General features: G+C 42.5%; 2 protein-coding genes across 10 annotated transcripts in view; one reads left to right on the top strand and one right to left on the bottom strand.

The window, feature by feature from the left end:
- Positions 1-13,056, bottom strand: part of LOC139557037 (oxysterol-binding protein-related protein 2-like) — a 32,729-nt gene extending 19,673 nt beyond the window's left edge. For 3 of the 5 annotated variants that reach the window (XM_071371345.1, XM_071371348.1, XM_071371349.1), the window contains exon 1: positions 12,944-13,056. The gene's annotated coding sequence lies outside the window, so the exon portion shown is untranslated. The remainder of the gene's footprint in view (positions 1-12,943) is intronic. The other 2 variants (XM_071371346.1, XM_071371347.1) reach the window with 2 other exon arrangements.
- An 8,540-nt stretch (positions 13,057-21,596) lies between these two features.
- LOC139557036 (microtubule cross-linking factor 2-like) overlaps positions 21,597-25,647 on the top strand; it is a 73,337-nt gene continuing 69,286 nt past the window's right edge. For all 5 annotated transcript variants that reach the window (XM_071371341.1, XM_071371344.1, XM_071371343.1 and 2 more), the window contains exons 1-2: positions 21,597-22,829; positions 24,983-25,207. In XM_071371341.1, coding sequence (XP_071227442.1) covers positions 21,918-22,829; positions 24,983-25,207 — 1,137 coding nt within the window. In that variant the 5' untranslated portion in view covers positions 21,597-21,917. The remainder of the gene's footprint in view (positions 22,830-24,982; positions 25,208-25,647) is intronic.

Genomic DNA, 25,647 nt, shown 5'->3' with positions numbered 1-25,647 from the left:
CACACACACAGACAGGGGCTTTCTCGTTGCCTCTTCAGAAAGTTGCAGGAAACACAAATCACTGACGCATTCTGTACCAAGTCTTACGATAAACTTCAGCAAATAAATGACATGTTCAATACATTTAGTTGATTCCCGACTAAGGTCAATAGATTTTGGAATATTCCGTTTGAATACCTGGATTCCGCGAGGGCCCTAATTATTACAGATGGACAAGAATGAGGCGCTCCACTACCTATTGCTCCTGCAGTGATGATTCACCCTCTTCATTGAATGTTTTTAGACTTTATCTGCAGATAATCGCCAAAAAGACTAGGCCTGCCAGTAGCATATGCGAATTATGGAGCCAAATAAACAATGCTCTATCGGTAGGCTACACTGACTGATGAGTCGCTCACTTTAGCGACACTATCTGGCAAGCTCCGACATCCTAGTTAAGGAAACCTAGGAAATCATTTGGTTTACTTGTCCCAATGCGATACCATGGATTTAAGTAAAACATTCTAAAAACCTAATTCCACTTTGACATTATGGGGTGTTGTGTGTAAGCCAGTGACAAAAATCTAAAATGTAATCCATTTTGAATTGGATTAGGCTGTAACACAACAAAATGTGGAATCAGTCAAGGGGTAAGAATACTTTGAAGGCACGGTACAACCACGTTGCATGATTTATGAGTGGCAAACTGATATAGCGGATCGACTTTATTCAGACAGTTCGACAACTTTTAAAAACTTGTCAACACTTGCTGTTCAATTGTCAATCAAAAGCACAGTAAATAGCATACAATGTGCGACGACTCCACATAGCTGGCTAAAGTGAACCACAAAATAAAATAAATGAAATGTGCCAGAAAACAATAATTAGTCGTTGATTTTGACACATCGTTCCCACTTGCATTACACGGGAAGTGTAAATTTCACGAGCATCGTGCTCTCTCCCTCCTCCGTGTAAAGAAATTTGACTGCAACCAACCACAGTGCACACAAATTGTCCGGGGAGGCTGGACATCGCTCGCTTTGTGACTGACAGGCCTCTTATCCTATCAACAGATTTCTAGAAGATGCATATCGAATCATTCTAGCGGGAGAGGGCTCGACGGACTGGCGAATTAAAACTTTTAAACGAAAAGTAGCCTAATTAATATGAAGTGGAAAAAGTAGCCGGCTGAAAACGAGTCTGTAACCGGCTGATTAGCCGACGGCCGGCGCTTAACGGAAAATAATGCAAGATGGCGGCAAACACATTCTAAGTGATTTTAATGGGCTTTCTCTATTTTGATTTACTTTATACAAAACTAAACTAGGACAAAACTGACATTGAAGAAGCACTGTATTAACATAAATCGTTATCTATACGATATTGTACAAATCTATACCGGTATACCTTAAAATACAAAATATTTTAAGGCCTACCTCCCCACACTGTTGTATGATCAACACAAATACAGAGCACCGGATTCCAAAAGATCACAGCTGAACTATAACTGAAACTCCGTATCCTTCACCCATTCTTACCCGAACAGCACTCTCGCCTCCAGCCTCTCATTTTCACAGAAATATATCAAATATGACAGGGTTACACCCGCACGAGAGAAACTAGCACCTAAAGTAAGGGGAGTGTTGCATCCCAAAACGTCACGTACATTCACAATAAGTGTTATCGACTAGGCTTGGGCCATATCGTCCTTCTCTCATCCCAGGATTTACAGTATTAACGGCATAGCACACAAAGGGGGCGCTGAAAACGCAACAAATGCCCATTGGGCCTCAATTACCAGAATGCTAACAAAATTAGCACAAACAAATAGTGAAATCACATACACTTTTAGCTAAATGCTAACGAGCAAAAACAAACTAAAATTGCAAAGACAGGCAAATCCAGCTCATTAAGTTACACAAGCATAGTTAGTAGCTACCGAAAGAGAGAAATTGTGCAAATGAACAAAGTTGTGATGCTGCTCTTCCTTCAGAAAAGCATGCATGTGTACGCGGAGCAGATGGGAGAAGAACGGAGGAGAAACAAAAAAGCTAGTAGGAAGCACATGGAAGAAATGGCAGCTGTACAGATAACTCATCCAGAGCTTTTTGACTTCTGTCAGAAAGCCATAAGATATCTGATAGCAAACGTTTAGCAGTGAATTGCATACAAGTGTAACTTCGAGACCCGCCAATAGATATAGAACACTATGGACTCACCAGCTCCGGTCGTCTCCCGTTGTACCATTTACAAAACACACGTGACTGGCTCGACTGTTCTGGGGAACTACCGTAAGCGTCATAATATTAAATAATGTGACAGGTGAAATTAACACAAATCCGCTTCATCTCTTAACGTATTGCACAAGTTGACAACAGGTAATGCTTAAAAAAGTAGCTACAAAAACGTTTCAATTTGTTGACGGTGTTGAAAAACCAACCCCGTGGCTTTTTCAAAATAACCCGATATACCGCCCAAACCTATTATCTACAATATTTTTCTTTGCATGAATGCTACAGTATGTAATCTATTCTCCATGTGATCTGTGGAATGCTCTGGGAGCGCCAACTGTCTGCTCCTACAGGCCAAAGGGCCCTAGGACTTGAGCTTGGAGGATACTTTTATCTCAGATGGTTTGCATGGCTTACAGCTTCAGGCCTTTGTGCTGTAACAGGATAGGCAGCACATTTGCTTTAAGTACCAAAAAGTGTTGCAGTCACCTCACCTCAGACAAGAAAGTTTAGGCAACTTATGACAACGCACAATCATGTGTCAAATTACATTTATGCCCATCTATGCTTGAACTAAGGGGTGAGGAGGGCTAAAGACAGCAGACAGTGACCAATTATTGGGTAAAATTTCTGAGGAGTAACCGATCTCCCACTACTAAACCCATCCTTGACCCTTGGAAGTTGGGCCTGGAATTCTGTAGTTGACCCTCAGGTTGGATCACAGGTTGGTTCCCGCTATGTGGAATACCGACCGGATCCGACATATTGAAAGAGTTTCGTTCCTAAACAACAAATTCAAATTTCACACATTTAATTATCTTAAAACGATTGTCAGGGGGTCCCTTTTCATCAAGCCAAATGTGTCAAAATATCATTTTATGACAAACCGGCATATTTTCTTTCTGAAAACGAGCCACTGCGATCTGCACATGTTGAGGGGTAAAAAAGGCTACTTGTTGTGGGAGAGGAGCTGCTCTTTCAAGACCTGAGCTATTTCATTAATTTGTTTTATTTATTCAATTTGCTAGTTTGGGCTATTATCTTTCAAATAAAAGTTTGTTAACTAATGTTGAATGACTCAAGTCAAGTGTGATAGGACTAGCCTATTTGTCAGCATAAAGCTATAATGCAGTTAGACACAATCTTTCTGAACAAACATTCTTGACCAAGTTAATCTTCCTGTGTGTGTGTGTGTTAGACTGATTCCTATTCTACAAAAAATATTGTAGCCGTGTGTTATAAAAGGCTGCCGATCGTGACCACTGCCAACTAGTGGTCACGATACCAGAACTAACTTCGATACAGATACCTGGTTAAGTATCATGATACTCTATATCATCACGATACCACAGCAAAAAAAAAAGAACAGCACTTGATCCAGACAGATCTTTTGAGCTCGACAGCATTACATTTGAAATGTGTCCATTTTTCCTAGACAGACATGTAAAGGGGATACCTAGTCAGTTGTACAACTGAATGCGTTCAACCAAAGATGTCTCCCGCATTTAACCCAACCCCTAAGAATGAGAGGGTTGCGGGGGGCTGCCTTAAATCGATGTCAATTATACAATCAAATCTGACTTTGTTTTTAACAACCTAACGGTAATCATTTATTTGAATGGTAAATCTATTGATTACCTGGGAAAATCAAGATGTAGCCTAGGTCTAGTCAGGTGAATGCATATTCAGTAGGAGTGTGTGCACGCATCGGGTTAGTGGGTTTGTTTTGGCTGATTTCTTGGGCATACTGATGAAAAACAATCACTTCTCTTTCCATTTGGGACTTATTTTATTGTACTTAACAACATTTGCATAGAATAAGCAATCTCTTTCATAGAAGTCTCTCTCTTTAGGACCTAATGACGTCATTTACACAGACAGTGAGAGACAGGACAAACGTGACTAGGCCGAGGGAGACGAAGTGAATGCATAACGTTTTTGCCAATGACTATGGTTTTTGGTGACAATCAGCTTTGAAGTCAGCATATTATCACAAAGTACCAGTGTAGTGAATTGATAGCTTCAGCTGGAAGCTAACGAGGAAAGCTAGCCTACAAAGCTGGAAGCTACAAGTATCTTCTTGCATTGGTAAAGTGTTCTAGCCTGTAATTAAGCAATAAGGCACAAGATGATGTAGTCCGAACAAAAATCGGGTTCATTATTTTGGTCAAGTTGCTAATTCTTCTTGCATGGTTGCTGAAATGGTTGTATAAAGGCTGGATAATGTGGAAATTTTGCGGATCCAATTCAGTTCCGATCTCAATTTCAGACCCCGAGAAGATCACTACTAACAGGCTAATGAGAAACTAGCAACCCAATAGACTGATGGTCTACAGCTGTAGACAGTAAAAATCAGTGGTGGAAAAAGTACCCAATTGTCATACTTGAGTAAAAGTAAAGATACCTTAATAGAAAATGTAAAAGTCACCCAGTAAAATTCTACTTGAGTAAAAGTCAAAGTATTTGGTTTTCAATATACTTAAGTATCAAAAGTAAATGTAATTGATCAAATATACTTAAGTATCAAAATATACTTAAGTATCAAAAGTATGAATAATTTCAAATTCCATTATATTAAGCAAACCAGACGGCACCATTTTCTTTTTTTCCTTTACGGATAACCAGGGGCACACTAACATAATTTACAAATAAAGCATGTGTTTAGTGAGTCCGCCAGATCAGAGGCAGTAGGGATGACCAGGGATGCTCTCTTGATAAGCGCCTGAATTGGACCAGTTTCCTGTCCTGCTTAGCATTCAAAATGTAACGAGTACTTTTGGGTGTGTCAGGGAAAAAGTAAAAAGTACATAATTTTGTTTAGGAATGTAGTGAAGTAAAAGTTGTCAAAATAAAATCGTAAAGTACAGATACCCCAAAAAACGACTTAAGTAGTACTTTCAAGTATTTTTACTTAAGTACTTTACATCACTGGTAATAATGGAGACACCAGTTACCAACCCGCTGTTCCATTCAGATTCTCTATACTGCTCCTAATACGGTCCTGTGTGGTTGGTAAACAACATACAAAGCCAGCGGGAGTCAGAGATGAGACCGGAAGGGAAGAGAGAACTCAAGCCGGGGAGAGATGTTACCATGCGAGACACACACACACACACCTCTGTGTGCATGTGAGGACTTGGCCGGTCTGTCATGGACTGTGAGAAACGGTAGCTACAGCAACGGCCTAGCTCATTTGAATAGAATCCCTTTTGGCAAGCAGAGTGGCTTCTTAAGGGTGAGCTGAGAGCAAAATGACAAAGGGGAGAGGACCAACACACCCAGGAGCCCCATTAAGAGATAATGAGGTTGTGTGTGTGTGGAAAGCTAACTTTAACATGTTTTCACATGATAGGCTAGTTTCGGTGTGTATTCACGCTATTGGGTAGGCCATATAAGGCCAAAACATTTTATACTTTTCAATTTGAAACTGAAGTTAACTTTTGCCGTGGTTTTAGCCATTTTGACTGCCTGTCTGTCTTGCTTGTGTTCGATATGCTTGCTTATATACACAGTGCATTCGGAAAGTATTCAGACCCCTCGACTTTTTCCACAGTTAAGTTACAGCCTTATTCTCAAATGGATTAAATTAAATGTTTTCCTCAATCTACACACAATACCCTATAATGACAACGCAAAAACAGGTTTTTAGGAATGTTTGCAAATGTATAAAAAGAAAAGAAAACAGGAATACCACATTTACATAAGTATTCAGACCCTTTGCTAGGAGACTTGAAATTGACCTCAGGTGCATCCGGTTTCCATTGATCATCCTTGAGAAGTTTCTACAACTTGATTTGAGTCCACCTGTGGTAAATTCAATTGATTAGACATGATTTGGAAAGGCACACATCTGTCTAGATAAGGTCCCACAGTTGACAGTGCATGTCAGACCAAAAACCAAGCCACAAGATCGAAGGAATTGTCCGTAGAGCTCGAAAGAGTCCTGTTCTGTTATTTTTCTTACACTGTACTTCCGAGTCGGGAGTGGGTAATTTATGCACCTGCCACCTTAAGCCGTTTCTCAGGCTATTTACGCAAAAACTATGCATGGCCATCAAATTTCTAATGTTTATCATAGAAAGAATATAGCCAGCTACATGTCCTAATGATTTGCTTAAAGTTCATCTTGCCTTTTAACTTGCTACCGGGAAAAAACACTACACCGGAGAAAAGTACCTGTAAAAAAAGGGTGGAACCTGATTTATCAAGATAGCAAATATTTTCTCATCCGAGTGGAGAAGTGCAACTCAAGCACAAAATGTGTCCTTTTAAAAATTCTGGATTTGGAGCTAGCCGTGACTGAAGCCAAGCAGAATTTACAATAAGAAGCATTTTAGAACTACGTTTACAAAACGCAGCAAGACACTGTTTCTGCGTTCTTTTTTTTCTGTGTGAAAAACATGCTTTTATTACAAGCAAGCTTGACTACTGTAATGCGCTCATGTCTGGTCTACCCAAGAAAGTAAATTGGTAAACCGCAAAACATACAGAATGCTGCAGCACGGGTACTGACCAAGACCAAATGGAGAGCACACATTACACCGGTTTTAAGGTCTCTGCACTGGCTGCCTGTGAGTTCTGGAATTAATTTTAAAGAATCTTCTATTGGTTTTTAAGTCAATCCACAATTGTGCACCACAATACATGTCAGACATGCTTTGAAGTTCTGTACCCAGTAGGTCCCTCAGGTCCTCTGGCCCTCTCTTCCCAAAGCCTAGGACCAAGAGACATAGATTGGCAGCCTTAAGTTACTATGCCCCCAGCCTTTGGAATAGCCTGCCAGAGAACCTGAGTGGAGCCGAAACTGTGGACATATTTAAAAGAGATCTTAAAACATACCTGTTTTGCTTTGCTTTTCCTTAGGGTGCTTTTTAGTCGTTCAGTTTTTAGTTATTCTTTTGGTTGTTTTTATCCTCGTGTTTGTGTAATAAATATTTACATTTTCATTGTTTTACTGTTTTTTCCCCTGTATACAACATCGTGTTGCATTCCATGTCTGAAATGTGCTGTATGAATAAAGATTGATTTGATGAGAAAGGGAAGCCAGGCCTTCACTACTCTATGAATAAATGCCATTGACAGCTGTAGTGGAGAAAGGTCAGCCTGAGTTTCAACAAAAGCTAGTCCACATGGAAATTAGAGCGAACGGGAGAGATTGATAGTGCGAGCGGTGAGTCAACCTTGGAAAAGGACATACAGCATATGGCTTCAGAGTAAGACAGGATAGAGAAAACAGTGGGTTAAAAAAGGTAGGTACCACATATCCTGAGGACGCATTTATTGTAGCTGGGGATTGTAACGAAGCAAATGAGGGAAACCCTACCGAAGTTCTACCAACACATTGACTGTAGCACTCGCTCTGAGAAAACGTTAGACCACTGCTACTCAGCTTTTTGAAACAACTACAAGGCCCTCCCCCCGCCCTCCCTTCGGCAAATCTGACCACGACTCCATTTCGGCTTCCTTTCCTATAGGCAGAAACTCAAAACAGGAAGTACCCGTGCTAAGGACTATTCAACGCTGGTCTGACCAATCGGAATCCACGCTTCAAGATTGTTTTGATCACGCAGACTGGGATATGTTCCGGGTAGCCTCTAAGAATAACATCAACGAATACACCGATATGGTAATATGAGTTTATCAGGAAGTCTATAGGGGATGTTGTACCCACTATGACTATTAAAACCTACCCAAACCATAAACCGTGGATAGATGGCAGCATTCGCGCAAAACTGAAAGCAGGGAAACAGTGGTTATTCCCTCCATAAGGCAATCAAACAGGAAAAACTTCAGCATAGAGACCAAGTCGAGACGCAATTGAAATGTTCAGACAAGAGCCGTACGTATGTGGCAGGGTCTACAGACAATCACAGACTACAAAGGGAAAACCAGCCACATCTCGGACAACATCTTGCTTCCGGACAAGCAAAACACCTTCTTCGCCCACTTTGAGGATAATACAGTGCCACCAGTGCTGCCCGCTACCAAGGACTGTGGGCTCTCCTTCTCCGTGGCCGACGTGAGTAAGACATTTAAACGTGTTAACCCTCGCAAGGATGCCGGCCCAGACAGCATCACTAGCTGTGTCCTCAGAGCATGCGCAGACCAGCTGGCTGGCTGGTGTTTACAGACATATTTAATATCTCCCTATCCCAGTCTGCTGTCCACACTTGCTTCAAGATGTCCAACATTGTTCCTGTATCCAAGAAAGGTAGTTCAGGTAACTGAACTAAATGACTATCGCCCCATAGCACTCACTTTGGTTATCATGAAGTGCTTTGAGAGGCTAGTTAAGGATCATATCACCTCTACCTTACACCCTAGACCAAATTCAATCTTTTTACAGCCCCAATAGATCCACAGATGACGCAATCGCCATCGCACTGCCCTTACCCACCTGGAAAAGAGGAATACATATGTAAAGAATGCTGTTCATTGACTATAGCTCAGCCTTCAACACCACAGTACCTTCAAAGCGTATCATTAAGCTCGGGGATCTGGGTCTGAACCCCGCCCTGTGCAACTGGGTCCTGGACTTCCTGACGGGCCACCCCCAGGTGGTGAAGGTAGGAAACACCTCCATTTCGCTGATCCTCAACACAGGGGCCCCACAAGGGTGCGTGCTCAGCTGCCGCCTGTACTCCCTGTTCACCCATGACTGCGTGGCCATGCACGCCTCCAACTCAATCATCAACTTTGCAGACGACACAACAGTAGTAGGCCTGATTACCAACAATGACGAGACAGCCTACAGAGAAGAGGTGAGAGCCCTGGGAGTGTGGTGTCAGGAAAATAATCTCTCACTCAATGCCGACAAAACAAAGGAGCTGATCGTGGACTTCAGGAAACAGCAAAGGGAGCACACCCCTATCAACATCAACAGGACCACAGTGAAGGGGAAAGGGGGATACCTAGTCAGTTGTACAACTGAATACCTTCAACTAAAATGTCTCTTCCGTATTTAACCCAACCACTCTGATTCAAAGAGGTGCGGGGGCGCTGCCATAAATCAACATCCACGTCTTCGGCGTCCTGGAGCAGGTGAAAAGTGTCAAGTTCCTCGGTGTACACGTCACTGATGACCTGAAATGGTCCACCCACACAGACAGTGTGGTGAAGGCGGCACAACAACGCCTCTTCAACCTCAGGAGGATGAAAAAAATGTGGCTTGGCACCTAAAATCCTCACAAACTTTTAGAGCTGCACAATTGAGAGCATCCTGTCGTGCTACATCACCGCCTTGTACAGCAACTGCACCGCCCACAACCGCAGGGCTCTCCAGAGGGTGATGCGGTCTGCCCAAAGCATCATCGGGCACAAACTACCTGCCATCCAGGATACCTACAGCACCCGATGTCACAGGAAGGCCAAAATCATCATCAAGAACAACCACCCGAGCCACTGCCTGTTAACCCCGCTATCATCCAGAAGGCGAGGTCAGTACAGATGCATCAAAGCTGGGACCGAGAGACTGAAAAACAGCTTCTATCACAAGGCCATCAGACTGTTAAATAGCCATCACTAGACGGTTTCCACCCGGTTACATAACCCTGCACCTTAGAGGCTGCTGCCACATATACATAGACTTGAAATCACTGGTCACTTTAATAATGTTTACATATTTTTGCTTTACTCATCTCATATGTACAGTTGAAGTCAGAAGTTTACATACACCTTAGCCAAATACATTTAAACTCAGTTTTTCACAATTCCTGACATTTAATCGGAGTAAAGATTCCCTGTTTTAGGTCAGTTAGGATCACCACTTTATTTTAAGAATGTGAAATGTCAGAATAATAATAGAGAATGATTTATTTCAGCTTTTATTTCTTTCATCACATTCCCAGTGGGTCAGAAGTTTACATACACTCAATTAGTATTTGGTATCATTACCTTTAAATTGTTTAACTTGGGTCAAACATTTCAGGTAGCCTTCCACAAGCTTCCCACAGTAAGTTGGGTGAAGTTTGGCCCATTCCTCCTGACAGAGCTGGTGTAACTGAGTCAGGTTTGTAAGCCTCCTTGCTCGCACACGCTTTTTCAGTTCGGCCCACAAATTTTCTATAGGATTGAGGTCAAGGCTTTGTGATGGCCACTTCAATACCTTGACTTTGTTGTCCTTAAGCCATTTTGCCACAACGTTGGAAGTATGCTTGGGGTCATTGTCCATGTGGAATACCCATTTGCGACCAAGCTTTAACTTCCTGAATGATGTCTTGAGATGTTGCTTCAATATATCCACATAATTTTCTTTCCTCATGATGCCATCTATTTTGTGAAGTGCACCAGTCCCTCCTGCAGCAAAGCACCCCCACAACATGATGCTGCCACCCCCGTTCTTCACGGTTGGGATGGTGTTCTTCGGCTTGCAAGCGTCCCCCTTACCTTTCGCACTAAAGTACGTTAATCTCTAGGAGACAGGACACGTCTCCTTCCTGAGCGGTATGACGGCTGCGGGTTCCATTGTGTTCATATTTGCGTACTATTGTTTGTGCAGATGAACATGGTACCTTCAGGCGTTTGGAAATTGCTCTCAAGGATAAACCAGACTTGTGGAGGTCTACAATTATTTTCTGAGGTCTTGACTGATTTCTTTTCATTTTCTTATGTCAAGCAAAGAGGCACTGTGTTTGAAGGTAGGCCTTGAAATACATCCACAGGTACACCTCCAATTGACTCAAATATGTCAATTAGCCTATCAGAAGCTTCTAAAGCCAAGGCATAATTTTCTGGAATTCCAAGCTGTTTAAAAGGCACAGTCAACTTAGTGTATGTAAACTTCTGACCCACTGGAATTGTGATAGTGAATTATAAGTGAAATAATCTGTCTGTAAACAATTGTTGGAAAAATGACTTGTGTCATGCACAAAGTAGATGTCCTAACCGACTTGCCAAAACTATAGTTTGTTAAAACAAGAAATTTGTGGAGTGGTTGAAAAACGAGTTTATGACTCCAACCTAAGTGTATGTACACTTCAGACTTCAACTGTATTCTACTCTACTGTATTTAGTCAATGCCACTGACATTGCTCATCCTAATATTTATATATTCCTTAATTCCATTATTTTACTTTTAGGTTGTGTATATTGTGAATTGTTAGATATTCCTGTACATTTGGAGCTAGAAACACAAGCATTTCACTACAGCCACAATAACATCTGCATGTGACAAATAAAAATGTATTTGATTTGGACTAATAGTGCACAGGGCCAAGGGTTTACATTGTTCCAGTTCTAGGAAATGTGGGGCTTTATCTTGTACTCTGTGATTCAAACTAACAGACAAAGGCACTACAAACACACGTCATGCATGTGTCTACATTGGCAAACTATAAAGGACAAATACTCAGACAAACATTGAGGAGTTACTACGTCCCACCCTGGCGCCCCTCGGGAAAGCCTTCAGGAATGTAACCTCTCTAACACCGATGACAAGGTAACCCAAGGCAGGGCAGGACAGTGCTGCTGTTGACTACAGATACACACCTGTACTGAGTAAGCTAAAGTTAGTGAGTCAGCACAATGTAGTGTCACCTGAAACCTGGGAGGACCATCACCCTCCCTTGAACTCAAACAAGAGACGCGTTCTAGTCCAAAACTCTATATCCTAAGCACCAACCACGTGTGAGCCTTTTCCATTCATACTCCTCAAAGGTAATGACTTGCATCCAGGCATTAACCTCATTGATCAGCGGAGTGCTGACACACATGGCCTCTGAAGGTTGTGTAAGTAAGTCACCGTGTTTTGGGAGATGCTTGGGTTGAAATAGATGCTAATTGACTGGTGCGGGCAATTATCGTGCTGACTGGGTTGTCAGGAGAAAGTCAAGGCTTACTATGCCGGCTATGCCCATGGGGAATTACCTGTCAACAAGGTTTCATCCTTACTCTAACTGTGCATCACAAATGGAAGGGGGATACGCACTGTTCAACATCTGTATGGCCCCGGTCATTGCTTGATTTCCACCAAAATGCTGGTTCTTCAAATTACGATGAAGCAGCCTAGGGTCCAGACCTGGTTTAAAAACACTACTTCAAATGTCTCAATTACTTTCACATACATTTCAATTGAAGTATGCAGATGTTATATAAAATACGCAAATTACACAAAATATAAGAATTTAAATAAATAATCAACCCAGGTCTGCTTGTCTCCAGCATCAAAGACACAGACAGGTTAACGTTCCCATACTGTGTTATGCACTAGCTGATGGAGCAGATATGATTCATTATCTTGTTGACAGAGACGCAGCATAGACACAGACAGGCAAGTGGAGGGAGTAGTCTGTCATGCTCCACCTCGAATTCAATAAACAAGTCAGTGGGATGTCGGTTGTAGACAATGGTAAATGTATCTCATACAAGCCATCTTACTTTCGTGATTAGTTAACTTGCAAGGCATACCTTAGTTAAGAAACCTAGGTAACGCGACGTTTAGGAGGGAGAGGCTAGTTAGCTATGTTGTATGCTAGCTAGCAGGTATACAATGTATTCGCTAGCTAGATCAATGCGACATTAACCTTTATAACACTGTATGTACTTCCTAGCTTACTATCAACTACACAATCAAACAAATTATTGACGTGTTGTCTTGCTTGCTCATATCCAGCTATGTTAGCTGGAAAGCTAGTCCGAGAGCTCGTCGAAAAAACGGAAGATGAAGCAAAAGTTTGCGCGTAGTTACATTACAGCCCATACACAAAACTCACAGAACTGTCACATAATTACTGTACCTGAAGCGTTGGGACACCTGGTAACGTTTGCCTTAATTTGAAAGGACAGGAGGACCACAAAACGGTGTGAATTGACACAGAAGCGGAAGTAGGTGACAACAGGGGCGGTCTTATTAACAACCGGCCAATCGGGTATCCTTGAATGGACCGCCTGATCCACAAACACTGAGCCTATAAACCATGAACATCGTCCTAATATTGAGTTGCACCCCTCCCTCCTTTCCCCCCTCAGAACAGCCTCAATTCGTCAGGGAGTTGACTACAAGGTGTCGAAACCGTTCCACAGTGATGCTGGCCCATGTTGTCTCCCACAGTTGTGTCAAGTTGGCTGGATGTCCTTTGGGTGGTGGACCATTCTTCATACACACGGAAAACTGTTGAGCGTGAAAAACCCAGCAGCGTTGCAGTTATTGACACACTAAAACCGGTGCTCCTGTCACCAACTACCATAAACGGTCTCCTCCCCTTAATATACAATGATTAAAGTGGATTTAACAAGTGAAATCAATAAGGAAGCATAACTTTCACCTGGTCAGTCTATGTCATGGAAAGAGCAGGTGTTCTTAATGTATTGTACACTCAGTGTGTATACAGAATACACACACACAGGCTGGCTGGTGGGTGGACTACATAACATTACACACAGTATTCATTTTTTTTAGGATACAAAAACATGTTTTTTTATCCACATTAGGGACAAGAAGATGTATGCCAAAAATGTATCTAATTACTAAATCAAATCAAATGTTATTTGCCACATGCTTTGTAAAAAACAGGTGTACTAACAGTGAAATGCTTACTTACGGGTCCTTTTCCAACAATGCAGAGCTAAAGATATATCTATTTTTAAATATATAGAGATAGAGACACAAGGAATAACTACACAGTGAATAACGAATAGCAATAACAGGTAAAAAATAACATGGCTATATACAGGGAGTACCAGTACCGAGTAATTGAGTTAGCTATGTACATATAGTAAGGGTAAAATGACTAGGCAACAGGATAGATAATAGACAGTAGCAGTAGCACATGTGGTGAGTGTGAAAGTGTGTGTGCGTGTGTGTGTGACGTCAGTTATTTAGCAGTCTTGTTTAGTAGTCTTATGGCTTGGGGGTAGAAGCTGTTCAGGGTCCTGTTGGTTCCAGACTTGGTGCACTGGTATTGCTTGCCGTGCGGTAGCAGAGAGAACAGTCTATCTATGGCTTGAGTCTGTGGGCCTTCCTCTGACACCGCCTGGTATAGAGGTCCTGAATGGCAGGGAGCTTGACTCCAGTGATGTACTGGGCCGTACTCACCATCCTCTATAGACCCTGAACGGTCGGGTGCCTTGCAGCCGTACCAAGCGCCCTGCGCGGCCATGCAGTCATGGGTAAACAGGGAGTACAGGAAGGTGAACAGGGACTACCGTACAAGTGACATCTGACCCAGCAATCAATTTCCAGAGGACAGGGGACTTGATGAATGATGATGAAAAATAGGCCTACTGTTTGTTTTTCATTCCCATCATTAATATCTGAAATCTCCTAATAGCATGGTATTACTATACAACAGCCATCAACACTCGCTGTCTGCTCTCATGGATACTGCCAAAGTCAGGTGTGCAACCATGTCCATATGAAGGCTCAGGATCATCTCACGATAGCTGTCTGGAGAATAGTAATCGATGTATTGAAGTTGATAATGCTTTCGCTGATGATGCTGGTGAAAGTACTTGAACTGTAGTGGAGACACCTCCGATGCAAACATGTAAAACTGTGTTAAAAAGTGAATGATATCACATTGACAGACGTTGTAGACACATCAGGCAATCACGTACAGCAACTGATGGGGAGAGTATTTTGCATCCCCAGTCTACTAACCTCCAGCATGTCCTGTACCAGAAATAGAGCTGGGAGGGATGGGAGTAGACCTATAGCAATAATCAGCATGCAGTGCATTGTTTATGAGGGATACGTTTGGCTGTCCTGTACTATTCTGCTCATCGATAATGGAGGCAGCAGTCACTGATACACCCACCTGTCCTCAGATCACTATAAAGCCATGACGACAGGCTTCTGCCATGACCTGCAGTGACCATGTCACAAATATGCACTCACTGCAGATTCTAGTGTTCTATTTTAAGATTAGGGGTTAGATTTAGGGTTAGGGTTAGAATTAGGATTAGGGTTGGGGGTTAGGGGTTAAGGGATAGGGTTAGACTTAAGTTTAGGGGTTAGGGAAAATATGATTTTGAATCTAAATACATTTTAGGTCCCCACAATGATAGCAAAACATATGGTGTGTGTCTGTGTGTGTGAGTTTCATATCAGAGAGAGACACTAGAGGAGGGAGAGAGAGGATAACAATTAATTTCCAATCCTTCACTGAGAGCAGATGAGATGTTGAGTGGATCAGACAGGTTCTTGTACTAATTGTGTTATATATTAAAGTCTGATGATTTGGTGAGTGAGGGTGTTATTTTATCCATTCAAGTACTGCCCAGTTCTGGGCTCTTCAACAAAACATAGACCTGCTTGTCTACCCTCACCCTCCTAAAAACCAGGGGGAATTTATTAATAGTTTAACCACAGGCAAGCAATCCATCGCTCTGCACAGAGAGAGTGCATAATTATGGCCATTGTTGAAGCGGCATCGCCCCGATGGTTCATGGCAACCCGAGAGAGAAGTTGTTGAGCCCGGCCTCAGAGAAGTCATTCAGCATTATGTACGGTAATTACACAGATAGCCAGTGCTAGAGTATGCCACAGGCTGGTTTTGTTTCAGCGATTCGGAGGGGAAAAAAAGTATTCTCTCTCTCGGCATATCATAACTACAGGTCAATAACAATTTTATTCTTGTGGAATATGGCTTGAACAAGAAGGCTTTGAGTGGATGAAATTAAAGTGCCATATATTTTATAATCAGATAGGCTTTTCACAAATGACATATCACATAGTTGTTTTTCTCTGAGAAAATGTTGTGTACTTCAAGGAGTAGTCATATTCATTTCAGGGGTAGTCTAATTCACTCTTACCAGTACCTCAGCTGACATGCCCTGATTTTCCCTTGCGTTGTCCTTACTGGCCATTCTTCATATTCCCACTAGATGGAGGTAGAGAACTGTGATGCATGTGATGCATTTTCTTGATCTACTTCCAAGGTCAGTTTGAACAGAAATCTATTCGGTTTCCATTATATGTTGTCTCACAATCTCTAGATGAAATCTGTCAATGGGTCAAATCTGTAACTGCTTTGAGAGTGAATTGAAGGCAATACAGATTTTGTGAGAATATCAAATAATAAAACAGAAACAAATTGATTTGGCCATTTGATTCAAAAGACAGCTCAAATTGAATGTAGGCTTACCCTTACACACAAAGGTCACATGCCATTACTGTGATGTATGTCACTCACCACCATATTTAAAGTATCTAAGGATTTAAGGAGCCTGAGCCTCCCATGTGACACATCAACAAAGAACAAGCAGAGGAACACAATAACATGGCCAGATAAAAGATGAACACACAGTTATCGTCATTGTTGGCATCCTAACCATCACTCTGGAAACATGGTGGCAAAACACCGGCGCAGGGGCCCCAGAAATAGTGTTCATCTAGCTCCTTGAGCGAGAACAGATCAGTAGGGGGGTCCTAATGTTGATATCGTTATTACAGTTACGCAGGCCATCGGGATCAGGGATGAAAGCTGAAGAAATGCTCATTATCCATACTATCAATATTTTTACTTCATATCCCACCAGCGACTGGGCTGTTTAAACCATGGTTTAAATCTGTCTGAGAATGCTGGCATGCTTAAGGAATAGCACTGCTGATCGCTAATAGCCATAACAAGTTCTCAAAACTTATGTTGAGGATGACTGGATTCCAATTACTGTAATGTAAAGACGTGCTTGGACAGCAGTTTTTCTGTATGGGTATTAGCCTATACTTTATGTCCAGAGAGGATGGAATTCATATCATTTGACTATAATAAACTGGAAGGAAAAGAAGGAGGTGTTAGGTAATTAAGGACTATGTCTACTGTTAATGAGCGTTGGTTGTCTCTCCTTCCCTGTTCCAGCTCTGTGATTGGTGAAGCCCTTGGCCCAGATGCCACCTGTGATTCCACGCCATATCCTGGCTGTGCCAAGAAGGCAGACCTGGCAGCCCTGGCTGGCACCACAAAGTGCTTTGTTGACACTATGCCCATCCTTGCAGATGGCATATACATTTACATGTGAGTCATTTAGCAGATGCTCTTATCCAGAGTGACTTACAGTTAGTGCATTCATCTTAAGATAGCTATAGGTGAGACAACCACATATCACAGTTGTAGTAAGTAGATTTTTCCTCAGTAAAGTAGATATCAGCAAAGTGTGTGTGTGTGTGTGGCGGGGGGGGGGGGTAAGACTGAGATGTCTTTTTTAAGATACTCTTTGAAGCGGTAGGGTTTAAGACGTTTTTGGAAGATGGGCAGGAACTCTGCTGTCCTAGCGTTAGGGGGATTCTCATTCTGCCATTGGGGTGCCAGGACAGAGAAAAGCTTTGGCTGCCTAGCTGGCCAAATTCATATAATACCCTATAAAATACTAGTTATAGAACTTGTTGCTATGTTATCATCACTATCTATCGACAGACACACGGACGGACAGGCAGATAGATAGATAGATAGATAGATAGATAGATAGATAGATAGATAGATAGATAGATAGATAGACAGACAGACAGACAGACAGACAGACAGACAGACAGACAGACAGACAGACAGACAGACAGACAGACAGACAGACAGACAGACAGACAGACAGACAGACAGACAGACAGACAGACAGACAGACAGACAGACAGACAGACAGACAGACAGACAGACAGACAGACAGACAGACAGACAGACAGACAGATAGATAGATAGATAGATAGATAGATAGATAGATAGATAGATAGATAGATAGATAGATAGATAGATAGATAGATAGATAGATAGATAGATAGATAGATAGATAGATAGATAGATAGATAGATAGATAGATAGATAGATAGATAGATAGATAGATAGATAGATAGATAGCATTGAATGCAGCCGGTTTCCCACTGAGACGCTGACAGCCTTCCATGTACTCTCTCTGTGTAAATCCCCCTTGATAGGTTTTATGTAGCCTAACGTTGTTACGGGATCCCTGGAGGAAGCTCACAGCTAATCATGACTCCTACTGTGTGACATTCTGTCGGCTCAGCCCTAATTTATGTGCTCTCTGCCACCTCTGGCCGAACAGCAAATGAACCAAGACAATACCCAAGGATCAGTCAGCCCTTCCCCCATCAAGGGACCAAAATGTATCAATTCAATTCAAGGTGCTTTATTGGCATGGGAAACATGTGTTAACATTGCCAAAGCAAGTGAGGTAGATAAGTGTCTCTCTCTACGGCATCCAGAGGACTGGTTACTGGAATGTGTGACAGAATAACGACACGGTATCCATCTCTGGTATCTTTCTGAAACGTGTCCCCTAAGGAGGACTCTGATGCTATCTATATGGATGTATGACCTCTGTGGTAACTTGTGTCTGTACAGGCTGAACTCTAAATGATTCTATTCAAAGGGGTTTTATTGTCTATTTACATTGGTCTCATCCCACACACAAGGCTTTAGATGCTGTGACACCCTGTGGAGATTTGTCCTGGGTGATCAAGTTACTGTAAACTTGGTATAGTTTGATTGGTCAATGGTGGTTGGTTTTTGTTTGAAGAAGTTACACCTTCAGATGGTATAAATGGAATGAAGGTCTGATGTTCTCTCTACTATCCTGCATCCTGTCCATTGGAGAACAGTTGTATGATATTTGCTCATTTCCTAGGCATCTAGGCCTTCGGCCTAGTAGGTATCTCTTTGTTTTGTCTTGTAAGTTAACTTCGGGATATATGTGCCTATAATTGTTCTCTGTTAATGTCAGTATCTCTATGCCTTGTATGTGAATCCATTCATTTTTATTACGTTATTAAATAATGCTTTCTTTGGTAATCGCTTCTCATGACTATTCCTTGGTCTTAGTCAGTAAAACGCATAATACTTGATTGCACATGGTTTTACTATAATGTTAAATGGAGTCAGATATACCTTTTAATAGACTATGTCCATTAATTGTGTAGTCTTAATACGGGTCACATGTGAGGTATACAGTGAGCTCCAAAAGTATTGGGACAGTGACACATTTTAGTTTTTGGGGGGGGGGTATGATATTTATGCCTCTGTAACTTTCTCACTCATCATTATTCACGATTCGTTCAGGATTATCCACAATCATGGAAGCATTCACATTAATGTTGAAGAGTTTTTCTAAACGGCTGTAATTTCTAAGGATATTTCTAAGGATTTTCTAAGGAAAATACCCTCAAATTAAAGCTGACAGTCTGCACTTGAACCTCATAGTCATTGTATCATTTCAAATCCAAATGCTGGACTACAGAGCCAAAACAACAAAACATTTGTCACTGTCTCAATAGTTTTGGAGCTCATAGATTATAAATATTACCCCATTACAATTATTCCATTGCTGGTCTTACAAGATTGCCTTCACAGTTTATGAATCCAATATGAATATGCTTTTGAGAAGCTGGGGTAACTATCAGCCTGTATTAGACCCTGGATAGGCTGGAATTAAGCCTGTGAGTGGTTAGCCAGGAGCTTTGCGCTGTGTGTGTGTCCGTGTGTGTGTGCACGCATGCGTGTCTGTGTGTGTCTGTGCGTGTTGGTGTGTGTGAACAGCATAGTATTAAGCAGTCATTATAGAGTAAGGTAATTAGGGAGTATGGGCTTTGTGCTCCTGTGTGATTCCTGCGTCATTATTCAGAGAATACCATTCTTCCACTGAGGCTTAGATCTGTGTTGAACTGTTAGTCTGATAGACTCTCATTCTGGCACATGACAAATCCACAGACAAAACAACACATGATCAGGAGAAAACACATACAAGTGTTAAAAAAATATTACAGCATTGAGACTGAAACTTGTGCTTATACCCTAAGGTGTCAATTTATAGTTTTAATGTGGTTGTATAATAACTGCCTATACGACGCTAAGATTACACATATTATTACAGCATATGAAATTATACTGTGTGTGCATGCGTGCATGAATGTGTGTGTGTGTGTGTGTGTGTGTGTGTGTGTGTGTGTGTGTGTGTGTGTGTGTGTGTGTGTGTGTGTGTGTGTGTGTGTGTGTGTGTGTGTGTGTGTGTGTGTGTGTGTGTGTGTGTGTGTGTGAGAGAGAGAGAGAGCGAGAGGGAGAGGGAGAGAGAGAACAATAGAGCCTGTTTCAATGAACAATAAGTGAAAGAAAGTAAGACAGAAAGAGAGAGAGAAAGAAAGAAAGATCGTAGGAGGTGAATATACACACAGGTGTGCTCCAGTGAAATGGAAGCAGGCCAGAACGTGTTGTGGGGGCCCCTGTGTTCTCAATCCTCTGTGTGTGCTGGCAATGATGGATATGTGAACTGAATACACCACTGTCACACTGTAAAACCGGGGAAGGGCCACAGAACCAAGTGTCTCTCAGTGAAAATAATGCTGATGTCATTTGCCTGCAGGTCGGGAGAAATGCACATGGAGCCAAATAATGTCTCCTGAGAGGAAACTATGTTCATAAATAGCGATGCTAACATAGCAACGAGTAAACATGTTCTATAACCGTTGATCCGGCCCGGGCTTATGTTTTGCGCAACATTGTAACCTATGTTTGAGACCAATGCGTGACAGTGACTGTGTGAGAAGCCAGCCTGTATCTCTCACAGGACTAGAATGAGATTCACTTTCTATGATCTCTCTCCCTCTCTGCTCTGAGAGACATCAGCCTGCACCTCTCACCTCTCCAGAGTTGCACTTCATCATTTATTTCCTTATAGCAGGGGTTCCCAAACTTTTCCAGCATTGAGGAACAAAGAAAATGTTGGAGTTTTAGAGCTAATTTTCTTGCAATTCTATACATTGTGCCACGTCTAACTTGTATTCGTGTGATATTTCAGTGACAAAAAAAATTACAACTATGGGCTAAAATGTTGCTGGACCCCAGGAAGAATAGCTGCTGCCTTGCCAGCAGCTGATGGGGAGCCTTACTAAATACAAATACAAATAAAAAAGCTGACATGGGCTAGTTGATCTGGACATTTCTGCCAAGTTATAAATAGATCTCTAAGGTATGCAATTACTAACACGACAAGAGGAACTGATGATGCACTACCTAATTTCGAAATTGCACCTTGTGCATTCTACTATTACAACTTTCAAGAGTACATCCAGGCTGTATCACAACTGGCCGTGATTGGGATTCCCGTAGGGCGCACAAGTGGCCCAGCGTCGTCCGTGTAAATAAGAATTTGTTCTTAACTGACTCGACTAGTTAAATAAAGGTTACATTTAAAACATTTTGTTTCGGTACATCCCGGTACATCCCGATCTACAAATGAAGTACTGCTTATTAGACCCTGTATAGTTTACTGTCCAAATAGAGTTTGATTCTGAATTAAATAGGCAGCCTATAGCCTATGTTTGTAGTAAGCCTATATGCATCCTAGTTTTATTGTAGTCTCACTTGTGCTTCTTGAAACGATCTACATGTCTGGGTGGCAGCAGAGAGCTCCAAGTGATGCTGAGTTTCCAGATAGCAATTCGTCACAGACAGAACAGCTAGCTGGGCGGAGAAATAAACCTCCGGAGCACACTACCACTGTTCCTACCACTTCAAACCGCGCCGGCGAGAGAGTCGCTTAATGCAAGATAAGTAGAAGAGGGGCAAAAACCTAAACGAAAGTCATCCTAAAACCTGGAAAACATAATTACAACGTGTTACAACTTGCAGTTCCTATCTTTCTACGCTGCTGCATCCGGCTTATTCGGGATTGCTACAGTGTATTTGTTTGCAGTTGTGAGACAAATTTCAACTTCTACCTCTTCTGATAGGGGTTTCGTTTCTGTTTTCTGTAGTTGTCAAAGCGGAATGAATGACAAAGACAAAGGCTGATGTTCATTCGCCAACTCACTTTGTCTCGCCCAAGGAAAGGAGACACAGGCACAAAATGGAAAGCGGGACGGAGAACGCCAACAGCGGGCAGGCGCAGCCCCAACAACAGCACCAGTTCGAGCAACAGCCCGTAGTGCAGTCCATCCAAGTGAACGAGAAGAAAAAGATCAACCGGGCTCCATCACCCGCCAGACCCAAGGATGTGCCTGGATGGTCCCTCACCAAGATCCGGGGAGGCATCGGTACACCAACACTGAGCGTTAAACCAGGATCCATACATTTAGGCAGCCGGGTGTCCAGGCGTAGTCCAGGTAGCGGAAAAGAGACCAAATCAGAGAAAGGAAAACTGCCGGGGAAATCCACACTATCGGTTGCCAGTGCCCAGAAGAGCGGCAGTAAATCGATGAAAGGTGGTCGGAAGAAGGTGTCCGATGCAAGCAACGCCTCGGACGACCTGAGCAAAGACTCTGGTTGCGCCGCGGGCAAGCTGTCGCCAACGGATAGCAGTTCCGAGATCTCCGATTGCGCCTCGGAGGAGAATAAACTCTCCACCGATGCTCTGAGTAGTGACACCGAATCCAGCAGCCGAGGCGGGGGGCCCGAGGGCGAGAAACCGAGCAGGGACTGCGGAGATGGACCGCTGGATAGGGGTACTCGTGGTGACCATCATGCCAAGACCCCCGTAGATAAGGACCGACTCTCATTTGGAGTGGAGACCGGGGAGGGGAGCATTTCTCCGGGGGATGAACGGTCTCTCACCTCGTTCGACAGCCGGGTGCCTGCCAGCACATCCCTGGCTTTCTCCGACCTGACAGAAGAGTTCATGGATGGCATGCATGAAGAATTTGTCCGGGAAATCGAGGAACTGAGATCAGAAAACGATTACCTAAAAGTAAGCATATTTTTACTGATTTGCTACAGACATTCCTCACTCTGTTTGCTCTCATTTGTGAAAGTGAAAAGGTTTAAAAAAATTAAAAAATTATTATTTTTAAAAAACATTATTTTAAAAAATCTCTCCAATAACAGTTCTGTAAGAGATGGTTCCGGAGAAACTATTTTAATTGGATCATCAAAAACAAAACCTAATATATTTATGCATAATCACTGTTCTGCACTTCAGGATAAAAGCAGGGCAATCCATGCAAACCCAAATTGGCCACATAGTCAACAACACCTTGAGTGCATAATTGATTACTCCCTCTACCCTCTTGTCAAAAGCAACAACAAAATACCACCCTGTGAAGGCACCGAGACTTCAGGGTTGGTCAGTGTTATTTCGGACTTCATTATCAATGTTGCCTCAGCTGTTGTGTTCACTGCTCATGATGGTCAGGTGGTGAATGGCCAAAACATCAGAGGTGGTCGGACATGCAAGTGGTTGTAGTGCGCCCATCCATTACGCGCTGGAGGGTTACAGTGACCTGGTTAAAACAGCTTAACTAATTGTATTTTGTGAAACAATATTATCAAGGCCGGGGGGCTTTACATGTAGGCCGTCATTATATATAAGATTTGGTTCTTAACTGGCTTGCCTAGTTAAATAAAGGTTAAATCAAATAAAAAATAAAAAATAATTGACATGCGTCACGGAGACTGTCTCAGTCAGAGTGGTTCAATAATTAATTGGATTACCCTACAGGCCTGCGCAACATAACGGTTTATCCAAACAACTTCTAGGCTACTACTAGTACACTTTATTTAATATTTAACTGGTCTGGGACAGCAATATTAAGATTATTATGGTGTACATAGACTACTAGGCTATTTGGTGGCCAACTAAGATGGCCCTTCAGAAGAAGGCAGTTTACTCGGACAGTCCACTGTGCATGAATGTGTAATACACACTCCCACAACAATAACACTCATGTAAGGTTTTTGGTTCATTTCAGACCATAATCATCAAATCCATTTTACTGGTTAATTACCATAAACAGCCATGGGGTGCCACATCATTTTTCTTAAGTTTAATTATGCGTAAAAAATCAGGTCATTCGTGCAGCCAGAGTAGTACTAGAGCGCAACATCTTTATTTATTTATCCCGTGCTTTCTCTCGCTGGTCGTCGGCACGCCTGTCTGACTAGCGCAGCTGTTTTTGGGGGGTAGCCTGCGTCGTGCAGATGCTGCAGTCGAGAGCGCCCACTGTCCTCACTCACTCCACACACCATTGTTTACACCGGGTCGCACCACGTGACGCGCTCTGCAGTGAGTGACCCACATTCCCCCTGGCAGCCCTCTCGGCATATTAGCAATGCGATAAAAGACTTCTATTTACTACTACACACTTCTCCCACCACCACCCTTATAAATACTTGATCTGCCTTATTACTACGACTCTGTCAGGGGGGTTGTAGGATTTGGGCTAATGCCTCTTCAACCGTGTTGTTATGTAAGTAGTAGTAGGGAATTCTAGGAAGGCTTTTTGCGTTTGATTTAAATCTTACCTTGCAATTGTTATTATACACCTTCCTATCAGGTGGGCAAAGTTCAGCTCTGTATTAATCTGTGGTCTGCGCTGGTTCGCCCCTGCAGTGGTTATGTAGGCAATGGGGTTGTTAAAGCTACATTCTTACTGCAATGGGCTAAATCAGCATATCTCCTTTAAAACGAAAGTAAAAAGAAGACACCTGTACCATGTCAGATACAGAGTTGAAATGTATTACATTTTGAGTTTGCATCCCAATATGACACGTTATATACATCACCGAAATATAACAACACCGTTTGACATAGAAGCACTGGATTTTCATTCAGCTTAAAACCAAAAAAAAATGATTAATTATGAAATTATGAAAATTATTAATAACATTCCACCCATGAGGCCACTAGGTAATTTGACTGCAGGAAAGGCCTACTGAGTCTGAGATGATGATACACACCCTGCTAAGGATACACTAATGAAGAGGGTGTTGACGATGACTGGTGATCTGATGCTGAGACAGTCCCTATAATAATGGTGTCATTTGTTACTAGCTCATCAAGACCATTTTCTACCATTCTCAACCGTCTTCTCCTCCACCCTTCCCCCGACCCTCTCTCCCCAGGATGAGATGGAGGAGCTGCGCTCGGAGATGTTGGAGATGAGGGACATGTACATGGAGGAGGATGTGTACCAGCTGCAGGAGCTGAGGCAGCAGTTTGAGCAGGCCAACAAGACCTGCCGCATTTTGCAGTACCGCCTCCGCAAGGCCGAGAGACGCAGCCTCCGCGTGGCCCAGACGGGACAGGTGGATGGGGAGCTCATCCGTACCCTGGAGCAGGACGTCAAGGTGAATCTGGAATGGAGAGTGTGTGTGTGTATCGCCTTTCAATGGGCAGCCAAGATTATGTGTGTGTGTCTGTGTGTAAGGCTATGCATACATCGTATATGTCAGTAACACAAACAGAACTTGACGAGAGACTGAACTTTGGGTAATTGCTAGCATTTAGGTCCTTGCAGATTTTCGGAAAATTCAAAGAAGGGGGGTATGACATAACAGGTCAAAGGACAAAGGTTACATTTGGCTTTAAATGCATACATTCACACACCATTGATGGGATTTCTTGTTAATGGAGACATTGCGGGTTGTTGGTCTTCCTACTGAACTGAGGCTGTGGTTACACATCCCAAATTCACAGCCCTCTGTGATCCATGTGACAGAACCACAATGTGGTCTTTCTCAGGAGTCGAGGAAGGAGGGAATAGAGGGGAGGGGAGAGGGTAATGATG

This window comes from Salvelinus alpinus, chromosome 28 (genome assembly GCF_045679555.1).
Source record: "Salvelinus alpinus chromosome 28, SLU_Salpinus.1, whole genome shotgun sequence".
Lineage (NCBI taxonomy): Eukaryota > Metazoa > Chordata > Actinopteri > Salmoniformes > Salmonidae > Salvelinus > Salvelinus alpinus.
Note: the sequence above shows the minus strand (reverse complement) of the source record. Positions and strands in the feature narration are given on the sequence as shown.